Here is an 18,077-nt window from a genome sequence, read left to right on the forward strand (position 1 = left end):
TGTGAGTTGAACAGTGTTGACATCAAGTACAGCCCATGGGCAGCATCTTCAGCGAGTGCAAGCAATGTATCTTGTACCTTGGGGACAAGCTTGATGGCTCTACCCCGTCTTTGAGTGAACCACCACCAGTTTTGCACTTCGACCCCAAAAGAGATTCTCCAGTCAAAGAGAAAAACGCGGGTCGCAAATCCGGCGCATGTGAAGCGTTTCGATTTTTCGTGGAACTAAACGAAGATCATGAGCAGTGTGTTGGGCTGTTCGAGAAACTCTGCAAGAGCTGCCGACAGATCAGTAGAAGGTCATTTATGGCAGCTTCAACAACATCATTAGTATTGATAGCCTCCGCATTCGACAGCAAGATCCCATTGCCGATGCCAACTCTCGAGGCTTGTTGGATCTCTTGATCCAGTTCCGGGACCGTAATGCCTCCGATCCCAGAGACAAGGTGTACGCTCTTCTCAGTGAAAGTTTCATGCATACCATATGCGCAGGTGTGATACACTTTACAGATGCTGGTGTATACAGAATATAGAGTAAAGACGTTGGAACTTTCGGAAGCTAGGGAAAGTACCCAAGGCTATCGCCATATCACAAAACGGACGGCGAAGAGGCTTCTGACGATGATATGTACTTTAAAGTGCAAAGGCTGCTCGAAGATGCTTATGGTCCAAACATCGACGTAGGTGTCCAAGACATCTCCTGTTTCAGACATCGATAGGTCGATGTGCGTTGGAACGCTCTCACGGCGCCTGAATATCGGTGAAGATTACGCTGGACTAGGACCAGCGGGAACATCTGTTGGTGATGATGTGTTTCTCCCAAGTGCTGGAAAGACCATTTGTACTACGACGGCATAAGGATCAAAGGGAAACGGAACCGGCACCGAGATATGAGATGATTGGCGATTGTTATGTGCAAGAGTGGATGGACGGGGATGCAGAACTTCTGAATTCCTGCAAGTGGATGGACAGAACGCTTTTGTGATATCCCAGCTGACTCTGAAATCTTTGAATCGAGACGATCCCTGTCGATGTGAAGACTCTGTGAGGGTGGATGTGCTCTCGCAACGATATGGCGGTAGGCAGCTGTCTTTTATATTTGCAAATAGGAAGCTGTAGGAGAGTAGAAATTGTTGTAACCAGGTGTATGAGAATGCTCGAAAACGCTTTCCTGAGTAATAGCTGGACAACCCTGCTCTTGCGTGTGTCACGATGATGGAGACACTATGCCCTGTCAGATCGGGGTCCACTTGGTAAGGGTTAGCTTCAAGCATGACGTTGCTAGTGACGCGAAACTTCCACGAAAAAACGTGACAAGCTGCTCGGGCGACTCTCAGCAACGCTGCACTACTGCTACAACAATCTTTCCGTATGCGTAGAAAACCAGAAGCACTTCTGAGAGCCTGCTCTCAATCTCCATTTATTTAGAATTGAGAACAAAGATTGTAAAAGTAGTAGTAGTAGAGCACACTGCCCTCTATCGGCTTATTTCTAACTTTTGTTTTGGCGCTAGAGATCTTGCTGCCTTGTATGCTGGAAGCAGGAGGTGCCCAGCCAATAGCGGGGTGCGCGCGGGCCGCCCCAAAGCCTCATAACTCGCGACGCCTCGAGTCTGCGTCCATTCACTTCCGACGTTCGTGTTAGGTGTCTGTATGGTTCTGCTAGCAAGGTGTGTCTTGGTTCCAATCGCAATCGCATAGCGGAGATGATTGCCGACGTGTTCGCGCTGACATATTGCCTCAGAGCCTGTTCCTAGGGCAACCCTTCGCATCGTCTTCCTCCACGCCTGTACGCGCACGCCATCAAGGCAAACGTCTGCCTCGCTTTACCTACATACACATTCCACACTTTTCGCGACTGTGTCGCTGTAATACACACTGCATTGCCACTCGATTTGGAGTCGCATTTGCCTCATTCCATCCTACAAAAGTTGATCTGCATCTGAGACGGAGGCCCGGAAAAAGAAAGTCAAGGGGCTGTACACCCAGACTAGGATTCTCCATCAAGCCTGGCTGAAGAGCAGTTCTGTTCAGACTGGTTAATGAAGACCTGGTGGCGGACAGTCGCATTATTAAGAAGCCTTCACTTCCAGCCCTTGGCTGCTTGTGGTATACAAGAAATTGATACGTCCCATTGATTTGAAGCACGTCGCAGAGCTCTGGCGTCGGTTCTGCTTGCGTCTTCGTCCAGAACACTCTACACACGACTATCTGCGCAATCCATTCATTAAGCGCACGGTCCAACATCGTGCCTACGTTGTCCAAGTGATCACTCACTCTACTATCAGCGCAACTACCACCAGCTCGCGCTAGACCTACCTCGAATCATCTCACGAACCCCGCAATCTGCTGCATACCGTGTATAAAAGCCTAGAACCCGCCCTTCAATCACCCGCTCGACAACGTCTGTCGCCTTCCAAGATCCCACGGCCGTACCTTTCGCCAGGTCTCAGACCAAACCCACCAGGGCTTTACAGGACTATACGCCCTCGGAGATCCGCCTGACAATCACCATGGACGCTGAACCATCTCAGCAGACTCAACCTGCGACTCAACAGGTCCTAGATCCACGGCGACTGGGCAGAAACAACTCCGGTCTTAACGACGGTGATATTGCCGACGTCTTGGTAATCCTCCACCCAGCCACTCCCACAGCCATACGCATAGTCGAACAGACAGCTCTGGAGCGACCTGAGCATGTCCTTTTCCGCAGCTCACTCGATTCCATGAGTAGTTCCATCACCGATGTCGAAGAGCAGGAGACATTCATCATCAACGCCCCTGAAGGACGGCAGGGTAGCAGTTCGCGTGCTGGCGCAGATCTGGCATTACGTATGTCGTCTGCAAAAAGGCTGAAGTTCAAGCCACTCGGATTCATATTTGGGCGCAATCATCACAGCGCCGATGTCATTTTCGGTCAGGACTCCGGCAAGAGGATAAGCAATCAACACTTTCGCATATACCTCAACGCGGATGGCCTTCTCATGCTGGACGACATGTCGACCAACGGCACCATCGTTGACGATTCGCTTCTGAAGTGCAAGGACAAACGCTTCAGCAGGATGCGGATGCTCAGCTCAGGTTCAATCATCTGTATCCAAAACTCTAATGATGCAGAGATGATCAAGTTCATTGTGCGTATACCTTCTCGGGTCAACTACCAGGACCGCTTCCGTGAGAATTTGCGCAACTTTATCACCGAGTGCCAACCAGACTTTGGCGACGCACAGGGTAAGGCTGTTCAGCGAATTACAAAGCAGTATGGCGGGCCGTCGATGAAGTGGGACGGTGGTGAAACCTATAACATTGTCGGTATGTATTGTCATCGTGGCTTGGTTGATACTTGCTAACTGTTCTCAGGCCAGATCGGTAAAGGCGCCTTTGCGACCGTCTATCAACTTGCTGAGAAGATGACTGGAAAGCTTCTCGCTGCCAAAGAACTGGAGAAGCGCCGATTTATGAAGAACGGTATGCTAGACAAGAAGATCGACAATGAGATGAAGATCATGCAAGATCTGCGGCACCCGAACATTGTCGAATTCGTCGAATACCATGACCAGGGTGATTATCTTTATATCATCATGGAGTTCGTGCGGCAAGGCGATCTGCAAGGCTACCTCAACCAGTACGGATCCATGAAGGAACATGTTGCGAGGTTGATGGCCCAGCAAATCTTGAGCGCACTCAGCTATCTCCACCGTGCGAAGATCACCCATCGCGATATCAAGCCTGACAACATCCTCATCTCCGATCTAGAACCTTTCACTGTCAAACTATCGGATTTCGGCCTTTCTAAAGTTGTCAAGCACGAGGAAACCTTCCTCAAAACCTTCTGTGGAACCCTACTGTACTGCGCTCCAGAAGTGTTTCCTGATTTTAGCGGCCAGTCAAAAGGTACCAAGCGCCGGCGTGGTGCCAAGACATACCACTCGTACAGCTCGTCTGTGGATATATGGTCCTTTGGTGGTGTCCTCTGGTACGCTCTATGTGGCGAGCCTCCGTTCAAAGGTATTGCAGATGCCACCGGCGAAGCCATGTTCAACAATATTATGCACACTCCCCTCGATCCGACACCGCTACAGAAGGCAGGTGTGTCCGCCGCTTGCATCGATCTTCTGACGCGCATGCTTCAGACCGACCCTGCAACTCGTCCCACAGATCGCGACTGTCTTAACCATCCATGGCTCAAAGATGGTGCACAATTCCTAGCCGACCCGACTCTCCAGTCCATCGCGGAAGAAGAGGAGCCAGAGGAAGCTGAGCAACAGCTATCGCAGCTCAGTCTTCAGGAGGAGGAGATTCCAGAGTCAGACGAAGAAGGCGACATCCTATCTGATGACGAGCTCATGGCCTTTGTCACAGAGCGCCAGCCAAAGCGAGTTCGCGCTGATCCTTTATACCCTCGAAATCAGGTGCGAGATCATGAGGATTCCAGCGTCGAGCCATCGTTTACTTCCTCACATCTTGTGAATGACGAGAGTTTTCAAGTTATTCCCACACCGAGGCAGCCTCGTTTGTTTGGTGAGATTGGACAGTCTGCTTTGCAGAGCTCTGGAGTTTTGAGTGCTCATGCCAATGATGCGCTCTCACAGGATGAATCTGTTCGTCTGGTTCAGAACGATGGAGCAGGCGACACTAGTTACACTACTCGTGAGGCAGAGTTTCAGGGTCCTTTTACTGCACCTGCGCAGCTCGAGCGCGGCTTCTCTTCGCCAAGCCTCCTTGGTGCGGAGTCTTTGGTACGAGATCTCAATATGACCTCGCCGCACTCACCCGTATCTAGAACGCAAAGCCCCGTGATGCCAGCGACACCGAAGACCCCGGAAGTCGTTCAGCATAGCTCTTTGGATCAGTCGTCCAAGGACTTTAGCCAAGATAGCGAGCCAACTCCGAGAGCACGACCTTCTGGGATGAACCGACAGATCAATCTTCCTTTGACTGCTTCCTACTACTACGACCCCAAAGATCCAACTACACATAATCTGGAGTATGCTTCTAGAGTAAGCGGATTCGATTTCGTGTCGAACAGCCGCGACGCTACAAGTAATACATCTGCATATCCTGACACGACAGCAGCATCGGAAGCAAGTGCGCTGTCGACAACATCGAGTGTTGCTGCAGCACCATCTACAGCGGTAGCAATTCCCTCGGTTCCGGTGGAGGTTGACATTCGTCCGCCACCACGGCGACTGGGTAAACTCATCGCAACCCCCGATTCCTTCGCGCCTAACCTTGTTCTCAACATCGATCAGAGCAAAACTTCCTGGGGCCGTTTGGGCAACAACACAATCGTATATGAGCACAGAGGTGATACACGCATTCCCAAAACAGCTTTCATCGTGTTCTTTTACTCGCCTGGTGGAGAGGCTCCGGAAACCGTAGAGGAGCTTTCGCAACAGGGCAAAGATTGGACCACCTTAGACAACCTGAATGTTGGCATCTGGACCTGCGCCACACACGGCATCTCGATCAATGGCAAGCACTTGAAGCAGAAAGACGATAAGGGCCGTGCTCTCTTTGGACATCTGCATACTGGTGACATCGTGCAAGTGTATCACGACGCCCGCGGAACTGAGTGCCTCAAATTCCGCTGCGAGTTCTACGTCGGAGCCGGCAAAGAGCCACGACCCGCGGGCAATAGCTTCGGCACACTGATCGGTAACAGGCTTTCACAGTAGACCTGTCTTTGCCGAGAAAGCATCCGCATAACAACGTTTGTGCATCACAACAGCATCATCTCATTTCTCGGTCATCATCATTCTGTTTGAGTTAGCGGGCGTTGAAGGTTCCTGTACTACTATCTCCATGCTATCTTTGTTCATATTCTCTTTGTAATAGCATCACCTCGGTGTTGGGGCTCCAAGATCGAGCGAAAATTGTCATTCTTAGTCGTGAAAGCACACTGGGTGGATGGTACATGAGCGACATAAACATACTGTTTTGTATTTGGTGGAACGTGTTACGAGCATGAATTGGGGAAGAGGCTAGAGATGGAGCTCGCATAGTCAGACGCCTAGAAAGGCGAGAACATCAATCGATCCATTGAGACAATAATACTGTCAGTGCGACATAGCAGCCCTTGGTCCTTGTCGCACTTCTCAGATGGCCGAAATTGACCAAAAAGGGCCTTTGTTAAAGACTGGTCTTGGGATGACCAAGACTTGAGATTGCATGACCATAAGCAAGTGAGAGCCTCAACTTCAATTCTCGTTCTCAATACTAGGAAAATATATGGCAAGCTGAACAAAGAGGTTGCTCACTCTTCCTGTATTAGTATGAATCAATTGGCGTACCTAGGTGGTGCTCACTGTTCGTTTCTTTACTTGCTCTTGCAAAGTCCTTTCCGTCGTCCTTGCATGTCAGATCTCGTAGCCTGCACGGAGTGCTACCGTGAACTGCTGACACGAACTGAGGATAACGGCATGCCGACAACATATTGTCGATCTTAGAACCCCCCTCACTCATTTCGTATCTATGAAACTAGTTCATGGGGCGCGGTTGTAATATCCAAGTCCAAGACCGTGAGATGGGGTCGTTCAAAATACCCCAGTAGCCCTGTGGTCTACATAGAAGTTTTTGGCGAACGATAAATGGTATTGTTGACTAAGCCTCTGAACTTACCACTAAACTGCTAGAATGTAGAACCACACTAGGCCGGTACGATCCGGTTCCACCAGGAGTGCCGGTGGAGCTTCGGGATGGTCGGATGCGTGCAGGCTTTGTCGTATCTCGCGTACTTGGGATACGATCACGAGGGTAAATTGTATTCAAGATGAGACACCCGCTTTGTCGTCGAACTTGTGACACAAAACCCATAGGTATAAAGCGCGATCGATTTACCTCTTGCATCTAAACATACAGAAAGATCTTCAAGAGCAACTTGACAAAGCTGCTGATGTCTGTGAAGTCGTCTCCTTGCAAGCCGAATTGCACCCCGACAGACACGCTGTTCACAAGCGCCTCCAAAAGCATAGTGAAAGTACTACAGGTAACATTTATGGAATTGTGTTTCTTCTAAACCAGTGGAATATATGCCTTCCCTCTTTGTCGGGCCCGTCTGCTCCTCAACCGAATAATACCAAAGATCGTTCCAACAAAGGCTGTGGCAACACTTGCGATCGCCCATGGTCGTTCTACGAACCACAATACCACGGCGACATCCCCACCATGCCATGATCCTCCAGGCTTATGACCGAAAAAGGTGTATTCTTCTGAGTAGAAGACTCGCGGTAGGACGACGAAGGAATCCGAGTCTGGGTGGAACAAGTCAGCTATCAAGATTGTCTTTGTTTGTTGAGCATAAGTTGCTGACTTACCAAGGTCGTCTCTGGCCCCGCGCTGCATACATTTTCCATCGGGACACTCCTCGAACCATTCTTGCAGTATCGTACTCGTGAACTGTGGCCCAGTCGTCCAGAAGATTGTAAGGTATGGGAACAGTAGATTCCAGTTGTGTGTCACCAGACCCTCTGTCATCCTCTTCACGATCGGATGCTTTGCTGCGGATGCCATCAGGTCGTTATTGACACCCAAAGGCGATGCTTCCGGAAACCAGGCTGGAAAGTCAAGCAAAGGATCCAATGAGCGTCGACACGCGACATCTAGGTCCATGTATACACCACCAAAGTGATAAAGCGCGAAGTACTTCAAGGCGTCGACCTTCTGAATAGGGTACTTGTAGTTGTCATATGTTGGTAAGAACCAGGCGTACTCATTGGATAGAAACTCGCGAGCGCTCGTTGCATTCCACATGCGGATCTCGTAGCTTGGGTTGTGCTCGCGACATAGTTGCGGTGATCCAAATCCAATCGATGGGCCTCCAGAAGGCCCTTCATGGCCTGGGTAGATTCTTTCGAACCATATGTAGTGTATCGTACGTGGGATCTTGGTTCCGTTGTAGGTGGAAGAGTAGTCGGACTCCTGAGGCTGCTGGTTGTTTGCCCGCGATTCGTTCAATTTCTTCGCGTAGTCGGTGGGGAAATCGTCGAATGTGATTTGCTGTTCGACGAGGAAAGACTGAAAGACATATTGGTGCCAGATGACGCTCACTATTTTGAGCAACACTGCGGCAGCGATAACTCTAACGACGAGTTGACGGACAAACATCTTTCCACTATTGTATAGATGCTAGGTTTGGTGAGTAAGGGTTGGGACACACTGTTCTGACATGAGGAAGTAGGAGACTTTTCATGCTCTCATCAACTGCATGCCCCTTTCTCCCATTCATACAGCAGTCTCGGGTACACCGCCCTTGACGCTAGCCTCGTACATACTACAACATTGATACACCTTGACACTTACGCCCTGTGATTGACAAGGCCCTCGTCAGCTGCTGTGGTCATCCTAGGGATACGAGTTTCAGGAGGAGAACCGTGGGTAGCATGCCAAACAATGCACATCCTCGATCCATAGTGCGGTGTAGTGATAGTCCGAGGCTGGCAGGTAGTCAATGCTAGCGCCCAAATTGTCACCGTGCTTGGACAGAAAGAGAAGCGACATGTCACCGTGGATTTACTATCATTGCAAACTTCTCAACATAGGTTCCAGTTTAAATCTAACGAAGGAACCGATAAACATTATCTCTTATCTAGCCGCCCTAAGACTTGATGAGTTGACTTGATGAGTTGCCTTGCTTCGTAGTAGGTATGAGCAACCTGACGGCACTTACCAGCGTCGGACCGAAAGATCAGTTTTGTCAAGCTTATTAAAGCTCCGAGTATGGTTCCATCGTCGACTTCGAGCACTTTGGGCACGGGAAGTGATGTTGTGAAACGTGAAGGGGCGCTCGAACACTGTGGCTATGCTACCTAGCTCCTCGCGGTCGCATAAGCCAACTATGAATGCAGGTACCGAGCTAGCTTCTGTTAAGCGGATGTGTTTCTACTGTAGTAACGGCACGGTGAGATGTCTTGTGCCGAGGTTCCGTCAACTAGGGTTCGGTCCGTATTCAGTGATTTTCCAGATGCATCTCGCGTTTCTTTCTCTAGCCGTGATGCTTTAATGTTGGGCGGTAACAACGCGCGTACCTTAAAATCAACTTTCTTGTCTGTTCTTACCGCTTAACTTACAGCCGATTGGTTATAGACGACAGTGCACATGATCCCTTAGGGGCTCCTGTATTGAGGCCAACGGCGTTGCGGTAACTAGCAGCGAAGCGGGACATAACTTCTAGATGGAGAAATTACATAACACTGGGTCTGATCTGGGGTATCGCGACTATTAATAAAGTAGCGCTTGTCTTGTCCCTTGACGCGGCTTCGCATGATATGGCGAACGCTTGTTTTGAATGATGGAGTTGGGTTGCGGTGAGAACGGCGGCCCTTTGGTGTAGCGAGGATGCCGGCTTGATGGACTAGAGGACTGCCTCGCTACATGTTGGGATAGGCGCTGTACAAATGAGCTCTCTATGGTAATCGAAATGATTTGACTGCGCCACGGGTGTTTCAAAATCAGAATAAGTGAGTGTCAGTCAGGTGCGGAGAATCGAGCCGAAAGGAAAAAATTGCGACACAGGTCTGGCGCATGCCGGCTACTTTCGCATGACGTGGATCCACCAGCGGAATTCCCGATGTCTTCGTCGGTTCCTGCTTTAAGGTGGAGCATCAGCATATGTTTTTAGTGCGAACAAGACCACTCAGCTTCAACGGCGCCATCATCACAGGTAGCTTGACTCTAGAAAACTGACTTAGCCTGGGTTCCACACCCGAAGAACATCGAGTAATTGTCTATAACCAACACTCAACGCGTGAAGCCGCGCTGGAAGCGAACTAGTCGACCGGCGAGTTCTGGCGCGGCCCCCGTATCCGCTAGATGCGCACATTCGTGGGTACTTTAAAGAACTGGATGACCCATTGTTAGTGGTATCACCTAGACTCCTTCGTGTGTGTGGTAGCAGCTACCATTTGTTGTCAGCTCATTGTACATTTCAGGGGTTCCTCGTTCCCAAGTTGTACGATCCAAGGTTCCCGTATTGCCAGGTGGTCTGTTCTCGCCAAGTCCATCCGCGAAAATGTTGCTGCACAGCCCTAACCCTAAAGTTGCGCCTTCTCTTGCCATATCGAGAATGGGTTGTGTACATAAGCTGGTTCAACTGGGATAGCAGGCGACAGGAGTAGATGCAACATCGGCCAGATGCGCGGTGTTGCGCACAGGGCAGGGCAGATTCCAATCTTTCACACTTAGGTAATACATTTAATTCCGCGAATCAGCGCGACACATCGCGTGGTACGTCTAGGTACCACCTGGGCAGTGTTATGTGTTCCTGTGCTTCATCCTTGCAACTTGCTTTACGTGATAAGCCACACGTATATTGCTATGAAGATCCCATATTCCTAGCTAGGCACTGTCATGTAGCGACGATGCATTACCCTCTTCCCCAATCTTCAGTCCCTAGTATACGTAGATGAAGTCTTCGTTCTCCATGTCTGTCAAATCAGAGAAGCCATTGTCCTGCTCCTGTCTCTGGTCTTGCGCCTCCATTTCCACTCCTTTCTGTGTCATTTCCTTTTTCTTCAACATACTTTCGTCAATTCTCACTGCGCTCTTGCCTAACTCCTCTCTTCGCTTCGCATGTCTCTTGTTCAACAGTGCCAAGTACATAGGAATGAGGAGTGCGATGATAGCAACCAGCGCGAACATTACCAGGTTGGAGATAAGGCCGGGCCGGTATAGAGGTGCGTCGTCAACAGAGTACAAGAGTGGACCGATGACGTTGCCTGTGCACATGCCGATGAACACCATAGCCGACGTACACTTCTTCTTCGTGTCACCAGCGGTGTTCTGCACGTGCCAAGTGTATATCAAAGGTGTGATGGCAGCAAGACATGATACAAGGTAGTATCCAAAGAGCAAGACGCCTTTGTGCTGACGGGGTACGGTCAACATCATGATCGTGCCGATAATGGGTAGGATCGCGACAAGGGCAATGGCAAGACCTTTGCGACTCCAACGTGCCGCTCCCCAGGAAGATCCCAGGATACAGACGACCTGAATGACACCGAAGGGAATGTTGAAAAGAATAGATTGGAAGTTGGTATAGCCGAAGTCGCGGATGATGAGATTCCCAAAGGTGGATATACCGCCGCTTGCTATACTTTAAGAGAGATGTTAGTAACAGGCCTCTGATGCAACTAGGTCAACTACTTACGAGATAGCGATGATGGCAATGAACCAACACCAAGTCTTGAAGTCGATCAAGGTCTCCCAGACCTGATCCCACTTCCACTCTCCGGACTGAATACCCATTTGGTTAGCCCTCAGACGCTCGACCGCAATGAATCGTTCTCGCTCAGTTAAGTATTTGGCTTTCATCGGGCTATCCGGCATCAAGACAAGGACGACGAAAGCATACGCTACAGTCAAGAGACCGCAGAACATGAAGATAACCTGGTACTTGTATAGCGAGTCGCTATTGATGTGTCCAAGACCGTAGGTGAAAAGGGACCCAACAATGAATGTGACACCGTTCATAGCGTTCCAGTAACCCGTTCGAAGAGTTTGTTCGGAACGGCGCCACCACATCGTTGTGGTCGCAACACACGCAGGAGCTATCATGGCTTCGAAGGAACCCAATACGAATCGCATACCGAGAAGGCTTTTGAAATCAGTACAGGCGGACATGATGGCCAGGCTACTACCCCAGAGGAAGACAGCCGTTCCGATGACCTTTCCAGTGGGCAGTTTGACGAGGATGAATGCGGCGAGCGGTTGCATGACTAGTTGGGCAAGATAAAGGATAGAACCAAGCCATGAGTATTGTCGTCCTACTAGTCCTGCATCCTTTTGCAGACCGAAGATAGAGACGTAGGATAACGAAGACTTATCGAGCTGTTGGAAAAAGTAGGCTCCTCTGAATATGGGTGTACAAGGTCAGTGCATATCTCACATGTAGTTCGTACAGAGATACTCACAGCAAAAGAGGGAGAACTCGATAGTCCACGCGCTTGAGGAGTGCGTGCTCTTCTTCGTAGGAGAAAGATACATCATCGACATGCGCATTGGCTAGAAACTTGGCTGCAGCGTCGGCTTTCGCAATATTCTGTCCAACTGTGGGGGTGGAGTGCTCGACATGGGTGATGGTGTCGTCTTTGGGAGTTTCAGTATAGGTTGTCGCCATGATGTTGCAGAGCGATGACTTTAGGATAGGTACGTGTTCTTCGTGATTATCTCCTAAGTGGCGGAATCATCTACTTATCAGTGAAAGGCTCCAGTTCGGAGAATAAGAACCGACCGGTTGGGTCGACGATTCTTGCTCGCATCTTCGTGTTGGGTATTGAGCATCCACATGGCCAGGCGTATCTCAAGCTTCCCGGTCGCAGTCAAAGCCCCTCATAGCCATGCTGATCCACGTATCACATCCTTCCATCCGTTGTCCATCCGCGCAAGTAGCACCTCAACACAAGCTTTTGGGTAAGGAGTGAGCTTCCCCGCAGAGCTCACGCGGTAAACCCCATGCTTAGCTACGGTCGCCCCTGCTTCACTTTCCCCATGGGGGCGGATCCTGTGGGGCCTCTTCTCGAAACATTGGTTCACCAACCGGCTATAGTGGCGGCAAAAGGCAGGATCGACATCGCGAAATCGCGTGGTGCAACGTTCGGGGTGGGATGCGCCGAATTCGACGGCTTAGCCGGGGTAGCGATACACCGATGCGTCGTCGTGGGAAGCTTCCTAAGAGGTTAAGAGGTGGCTGCAGAACAAAGTCTTGACCTACCGTACGCTTGGTTTAACGTTCATTCTCATATCTTTTACTAGCAAAAATGACGGGGGGGAACAAACAAAAGAGATATGCTCTGATTGGCACAGGGGGTCGTTCGTCCTTCTTCTACACAGCGATAGCGACGACCTACAAGGAGACCTCTGTTGTTGTAGCGCTATGCGACACCAACCAGACACGACTGGACTTTGCGAACTCACAGTTGGAATCTCTCGGCCATGCCAAGGTTCCCACTTTCAAAGCGTCAGATTTCGACCGAATGATTCGAGACACGAAACCAGATGAGGTCATCGTAACAACCATCGATCGCACACACAACATCTACATTGTTCGCGCGCTGGAACTAGGGTGCAATGTTGTAACGGAGAAACCCATGACTATTGACGCACCACGGTGTCGTGAGATCTTCGATGCTGTTGAGCGAACGGGCAAGAAAGTACGCGTTACGTTCAACTACCGCTACGCACCGCACAACACAAAGGTCTGGGAACTTCTTCGTTCTGGTGCAATTGGAAGGGTGACGAGCATACACTTCGAATGGATGCTCAACACGTCGCATGGCGCAGACTACTTCCGCCGCTGGCACCGGGATAAGCGTAATAGCGGTGGGCTACTCGTCCACAAATCAACCCATCACTTCGACCTCGTCAATTTCTGGTTATCCTCGCGTCCGGAAACTGTGTACGCGCAGGGAAATCTGAACTTCTACGGGCGAGAGAACGCTGAGAAGCGAGGCGTTCAAGACTTCTACACAAGAGCCCATGGCAGTGAGGTGGCGAAGAAAGATCCATTCGCACTGCACATGGACCAAAATGAGAAACTGAAGAAGATGTACCTCGATGCCGAGCACGAAGACGCATACTATCGCGATCAAAGCGTCTTCGGCGACGGCATAAGCATAGAAGATACAATGAACCTCCTGGTAAAGTATGAGAACGGTGCGGTACTCACCTACTCCCTGACTGCATACGCACCATGGGAAGGCTTCCGCGTGTCGTTCAACGGCACTGGGGGCCGTGTGGAAATGGAAGTCGTCGAGAACAGCTACGTGAACAGCGGAGGTGACCAATCGCTCGAGGGATCACTCGAAAAGCGATCGATCACACTCAGAAAGCTGTTTGAGAAGCCTGAGGACATAGAGATCCCTGATTCTGTTGGGGCGCATGGCGGAGGCGACGAGGTCCTGCTAGCAGATTTGTTTGGTGAGCAAGGTGCGGAGATCGACCAGGATATGAGAGCTGCTAGTCACGTTGACGGTGCGCTTTCAATTCTTACGGGTATCTGTGGAAATAAGTCAATGGCTACTGGACAGGTTGTTAAAGTTAGTGACGTGTTCGTGGTGTAACTGGGTATGGCGTGTCGGCCGTAGTAGGATAATGAACCATCGGATTTCTCGGTATGCACGCAATGATACGATGTGGTAGCTAGTGTTTCCGCATCTCAATAAAAGATCACGGTGGCTGGTAGTGACTAGTGACTTCGTAGAAGTAAGCGTCATCGTGTGGGCCGAACCGCGGCTGCCCCGAACCCTGACGAACAACGCTAAGATCGACGGGTCTCTCATTCCCGATGATGTTCGTGAGTAGCTTTTCGTCACCGACATGTTGTTTGCTTGTATCATCAGCTAGCTCCTTGACATTCTAGCGATATTGGAAATGTTGCGCCCTCTGCAATACCTTCCGCACATATGTCCACTTTCAGAGGCGTCATAGCTGGTGAACATTGTTGCGCTACCCTTCTCAATCGATATGCAGACTAACATCTTGCTATAGAATTTCCCCACATCAGGATAGATTATTTCCGTCAGCAACCGGAGCACAAGGCGCCCTTAGTATGCTTCTTGAGTCATATACACTCTGATCATTTGGCCGGCCTCGAGTCCTTGCGCGCTCCGTTTGTGTACTGTTCAGCTGCGACTAAGGAGGTGATTACTAAACTCGTTCGGCTCTGATGAACTTCACTGTAAAACTGACATGTCTTGTAGATACTGCTGCGACTAGAGAGATTTTATTATCGTGTCAACTTTGCTAAGGGTATCCTCGAGAGTAGCAATGTCACTTACGACAGAAGCATGCGCAAACTGGCTAAGGCGCTCCCTCTTGACACACCAACCTTGATTGAATTAGTGCCAGGAAACAGTATCAGGGTAACTCTTATCGATGCGAACCATTGCGTCGGTGCCGTCATGTTTCTGATCGAGGGCAATGGTAAAGCAATACTGTACACCGGCGATATCCGTGCGGAGGAATGGTGGGTAAACTCAATAGTACAAAACCCAGTACTATTGCCATATTCACTCGGAAACCGAGAGCTTGATTGCATGTATTTGGACACGACTTTCGCTACGAAAAAGGAGCCCTATCGACAATTTCCGAGTAAAGCACAAGGCATACAAGAGCTGCTGGACAAGGTGGGTGAGTATCCGCGCGATACAATCTTTTACTTCCATTCTTGGACGTTTGGATATGAGAACGTATGGATAGCACTCTCTGCATTCCTACACTCGCGCATACACCTTGACGAGTACCGAGCGCGTGTATACGGTTCATTGTCTACGCTAGATAAGCGGCAATTGCGAGAAGCAGGCCTCGATGTCCCAGCAAGTAACAAGCCGCTTCAAGAATCTGGACTGGAGATCCGCGAGGCTCCTGCTTTATGCGGTTTTAGGAATGGAAATCACATACAACCGGGTTGTCTGACGTCTCAGGAGGACGTCCGCATTCATAGTTGTGAGCGTGGCATGGGTTGTTCTGTCCTGGACCGCGATTCGAACGCAGAGATCATACACATCATCCCCATCGTTACGCGCACCGACGGAGTGGATATCGCCGAACTAGGCGCTGGAGGTGGCAAGGGCGATCTCGATCAGAAAGAAGAGCTAGAGTCTGGTGGAGTGGGCGGCATGAACAAGTTATTGGAGCTCTGTGCTGCATCCATAGACGATGAGCGTTTGCTCGCGAAAGTAGTTGCGTTGGTACGGCGTACTCTCATCGAAGATGGTAAACTCGACCTCGACATGCAGCTTCAAAAGCACATTCATGACACGCAAGACGACGTGTCTTTGGAAACTCTCGTCTCTATATTGTCATCTAATGCTTTAAAAGACTCCGGAATGGAACTGCCGTCTAACAAGACGATTCGATTTCCATACAGCCGCCATTCTTCATACTCCGAACTTCGTGGCTTTGTTAGGGTCTTCAGTCCTAGAGATATATTTCCATGCACTGTTGACGATGTTCATTGGACACCCGAGCTTAGCATGCGAAATCTGTTTGGCGATTTGTGCTCGGCTGACCTTTTTCGCCACGATACCATAATGATGGAGATTTTCGAAGCAAGATTAGCCTTCGAGGGCCGACAAAAGCGATACAGAGGAGAGAACCAAGCGGATACGCAAATGACTGATGATGGGGCCCATGAACGGCATGTCATACTCCCTACCTCGAACGACCTCGCTTCAAGCACGCCGACCAAATCAGGAAGCTTTGGGGTTCGGAGGGTTCTTCCTACATCAGAAACACCTTTTGCGCATATTTTTCGTCAGGAAGTGACCGATCAAACTCCAGAAGATCAATCTATCCACTTTTCATCGGTGGCCAAACAGCACACCACGGCTTCCGATTCTTCCTCTAGGATAGATTTACTGGCACCCAGCTTACACAAAAGGCGACGAAAGACAAATCGGGAACTTGCTTACGACGCAGCAATTGGAGCCGATGGTCTTTCTTGGAGCGACTATGGTGGTTTAGTTTCAACCAGAAGCAGGGCCGTCCAAGATGAGCCAGAGCTCTGAGAGAAACCCCGATCTTGCGACCCTTTGCTAATATGGACGATTTGACGCTCACATCTGCTGTAGAGAACATGGTTTGTTGTAATGCGGCGGCAAAAGGAATAGTGTGTGAAAGCTTTTGAGATGATATGGTGTGGTTGCTGTACTCCTTCGCATTGGCATCGAGGGTCCTAACTTAACAATGTATTTAAAGATCAACGTGGTTCATTTTGTGCAAAAATACTACCCTCACCTTTGCACTTGTATCAGATCCTTTCGTGTTCTCTCTCTACCTCTCCGTCAGACTGTTCTTGCTCGCGCTCCATCCCTCCGCAGCTCAAGTCAGCACGACACACCAACGTCTTTTTTTCGAATAACCCTGTGCCATCTCCCAACCTCCCTTCCTTTGCGATGCGTTCAGCCTGGTTCATATCCACCCACCAATATTCCTTGAACCCTCTTAGCGGGAAATCTCTAACTTTGTCGTGTCCTCCGTCTAGTCCCACGTACCCCCGAACTGCCTTATATAAATCATTCACATAAATCTGCATCAATGTTGGCCTATCTAGCTGCCAGTCTGCTAATTCGTGAATACTAGGTAATGGCCAGCAGTCGTCCCAGTGCGCTCGTAACGAATCGAGACGACCAAGATCAGCCGGCAGGCCTGTGAACTCTACGAACTTGCGTTCCACAGCTGACGCAAGAACTTGCCATGCGCGCCCGTGTCCCAATGTATTCAGGTTCCATTCCGTACTCCAACAAGCTTGGCAGGCATAGTAACGAAAGAATATATGACAGGCTTCGTGTAAAGGCGTGCTGAGCATTAAATTGCAGTCTATAGATGGTATTATGACGATGCTGTAGCGAAAATAACGCACAGACGCCACGCCGATTGCCGTTTCATATCTGGGGTGTAGGGGAGTAGTAGCCCAACGAAAGCAGGAGAGGCGACGCGCAATGTCGGAGCCGAAGAACAGAATGTTGATATGCTTCCAAAGCTCGCGCATTGAAGATTCAGGGAAGATTGTGTCAAGACTTGCAGATGGTGTGGATGGTGTGATGACAAAGAACAGTGGCATGTGCTCTTGAACCCATATTTGAAGGTTCATCAAAGCGGCTAGTTGCGTGTTATTAAGAGATTCCAGTGGGCGGTCGAAGTATTTCACTGCTATTCTAGTCAGTTCCATTGCTTCAGCACGGAGCGCAACGTTCATTTTCAAGGGTTTGTAGCACTGATTTCCGAACTCGTTTTTGATGCCGTCGGGTTTGAGTTTGGGATGGTCGTGTGGATGTATCTTGCAGTTCCAATGGGACTTGTAGAAACGCGGATCACACTGATCACAGTTGCATGCTGGTTGGGGATCCTGGGCCTCGATAAGTGCGCGAAGACCGTCAAGGGTATCTGGGCACGGGAACGTCTGCTTGCTCCTACGCCGAAGAGCGTCTTTGATGGTAGATTTGATGTGTAACTTGATGTAATCTTGGGGCATCTCCATGACGCAGGAGTGGGTTGGTGGGAGTCGATGTGTTGTGTCCAGGCAGATCTGCAACTCACCCACAATCCGCTCTATTTGTACCCAGGAATTGGTGTAGAGAAT

At 49.9% G+C, this 18,077-nt stretch overlaps 4 protein-coding genes across 4 annotated transcripts; 2 read left to right on the plus strand and 2 right to left on the minus strand.

Annotated features, from left to right (window-relative positions):
* Window positions 1-2,511: 2,511 nt before the first annotated feature.
* Window positions 2,512-5,676, plus strand: AA0111_g4148 (hypothetical protein; the record flags this gene model as incomplete). Its single annotated transcript, XM_028650115.1, has 2 exons — window positions 2,512-3,310; window positions 3,359-5,676. The coding sequence occupies 2 exons, from the start codon at window positions 2,512-2,514 to the stop codon at window positions 5,674-5,676; spliced, it is 3,117 nt and encodes a 1,038-aa protein (XP_028508385.1).
* A 1,336-nt stretch (window positions 5,677-7,012) lies between these two features.
* On the minus strand, window positions 7,013-8,104 carry AA0111_g4149 (hypothetical protein; the record flags this gene model as incomplete). The annotated part of the gene is made up of 1 exon (XM_028650116.1): window positions 7,013-8,104. The coding sequence occupies one exon, from the start codon at window positions 8,102-8,104 to the stop codon at window positions 7,013-7,015; it is 1,092 nt and encodes a 363-aa protein (XP_028508384.1).
* Window positions 8,105-10,387: 2,283 nt separating this feature from the next.
* Window positions 10,388-12,113, minus strand: AA0111_g4150 (hypothetical protein; the record flags this gene model as incomplete). Its single annotated transcript, XM_028650118.1, has 3 exons — window positions 10,388-11,090; window positions 11,145-11,846; window positions 11,908-12,113. The coding sequence occupies 3 exons, from the start codon at window positions 12,111-12,113 to the stop codon at window positions 10,388-10,390; spliced, it is 1,611 nt and encodes a 536-aa protein (XP_028508642.1).
* A 640-nt stretch (window positions 12,114-12,753) lies between these two features.
* AA0111_g4151 (hypothetical protein) lies at window positions 12,754-16,503 on the plus strand (the record flags this gene model as incomplete). The annotated part of the gene is made up of 3 exons (XM_028650119.1): window positions 12,754-13,966; window positions 14,483-14,541; window positions 14,695-16,503. The coding sequence occupies 3 exons, from the start codon at window positions 12,754-12,756 to the stop codon at window positions 16,501-16,503; spliced, it is 3,081 nt and encodes a 1,026-aa protein (XP_028508643.1).
* Between the last annotated feature and the right edge of the window lie 1,574 nt (window positions 16,504-18,077).

The sequence above is a fragment of the Alternaria arborescens genome (assembly GCF_004154835.1).
Source record: "Alternaria arborescens strain FERA 675 chromosome Unknown contig_7, whole genome shotgun sequence".
In the NCBI taxonomy this organism is placed as follows: Eukaryota; Fungi; Ascomycota; class Dothideomycetes; order Pleosporales; family Pleosporaceae; genus Alternaria; species Alternaria arborescens.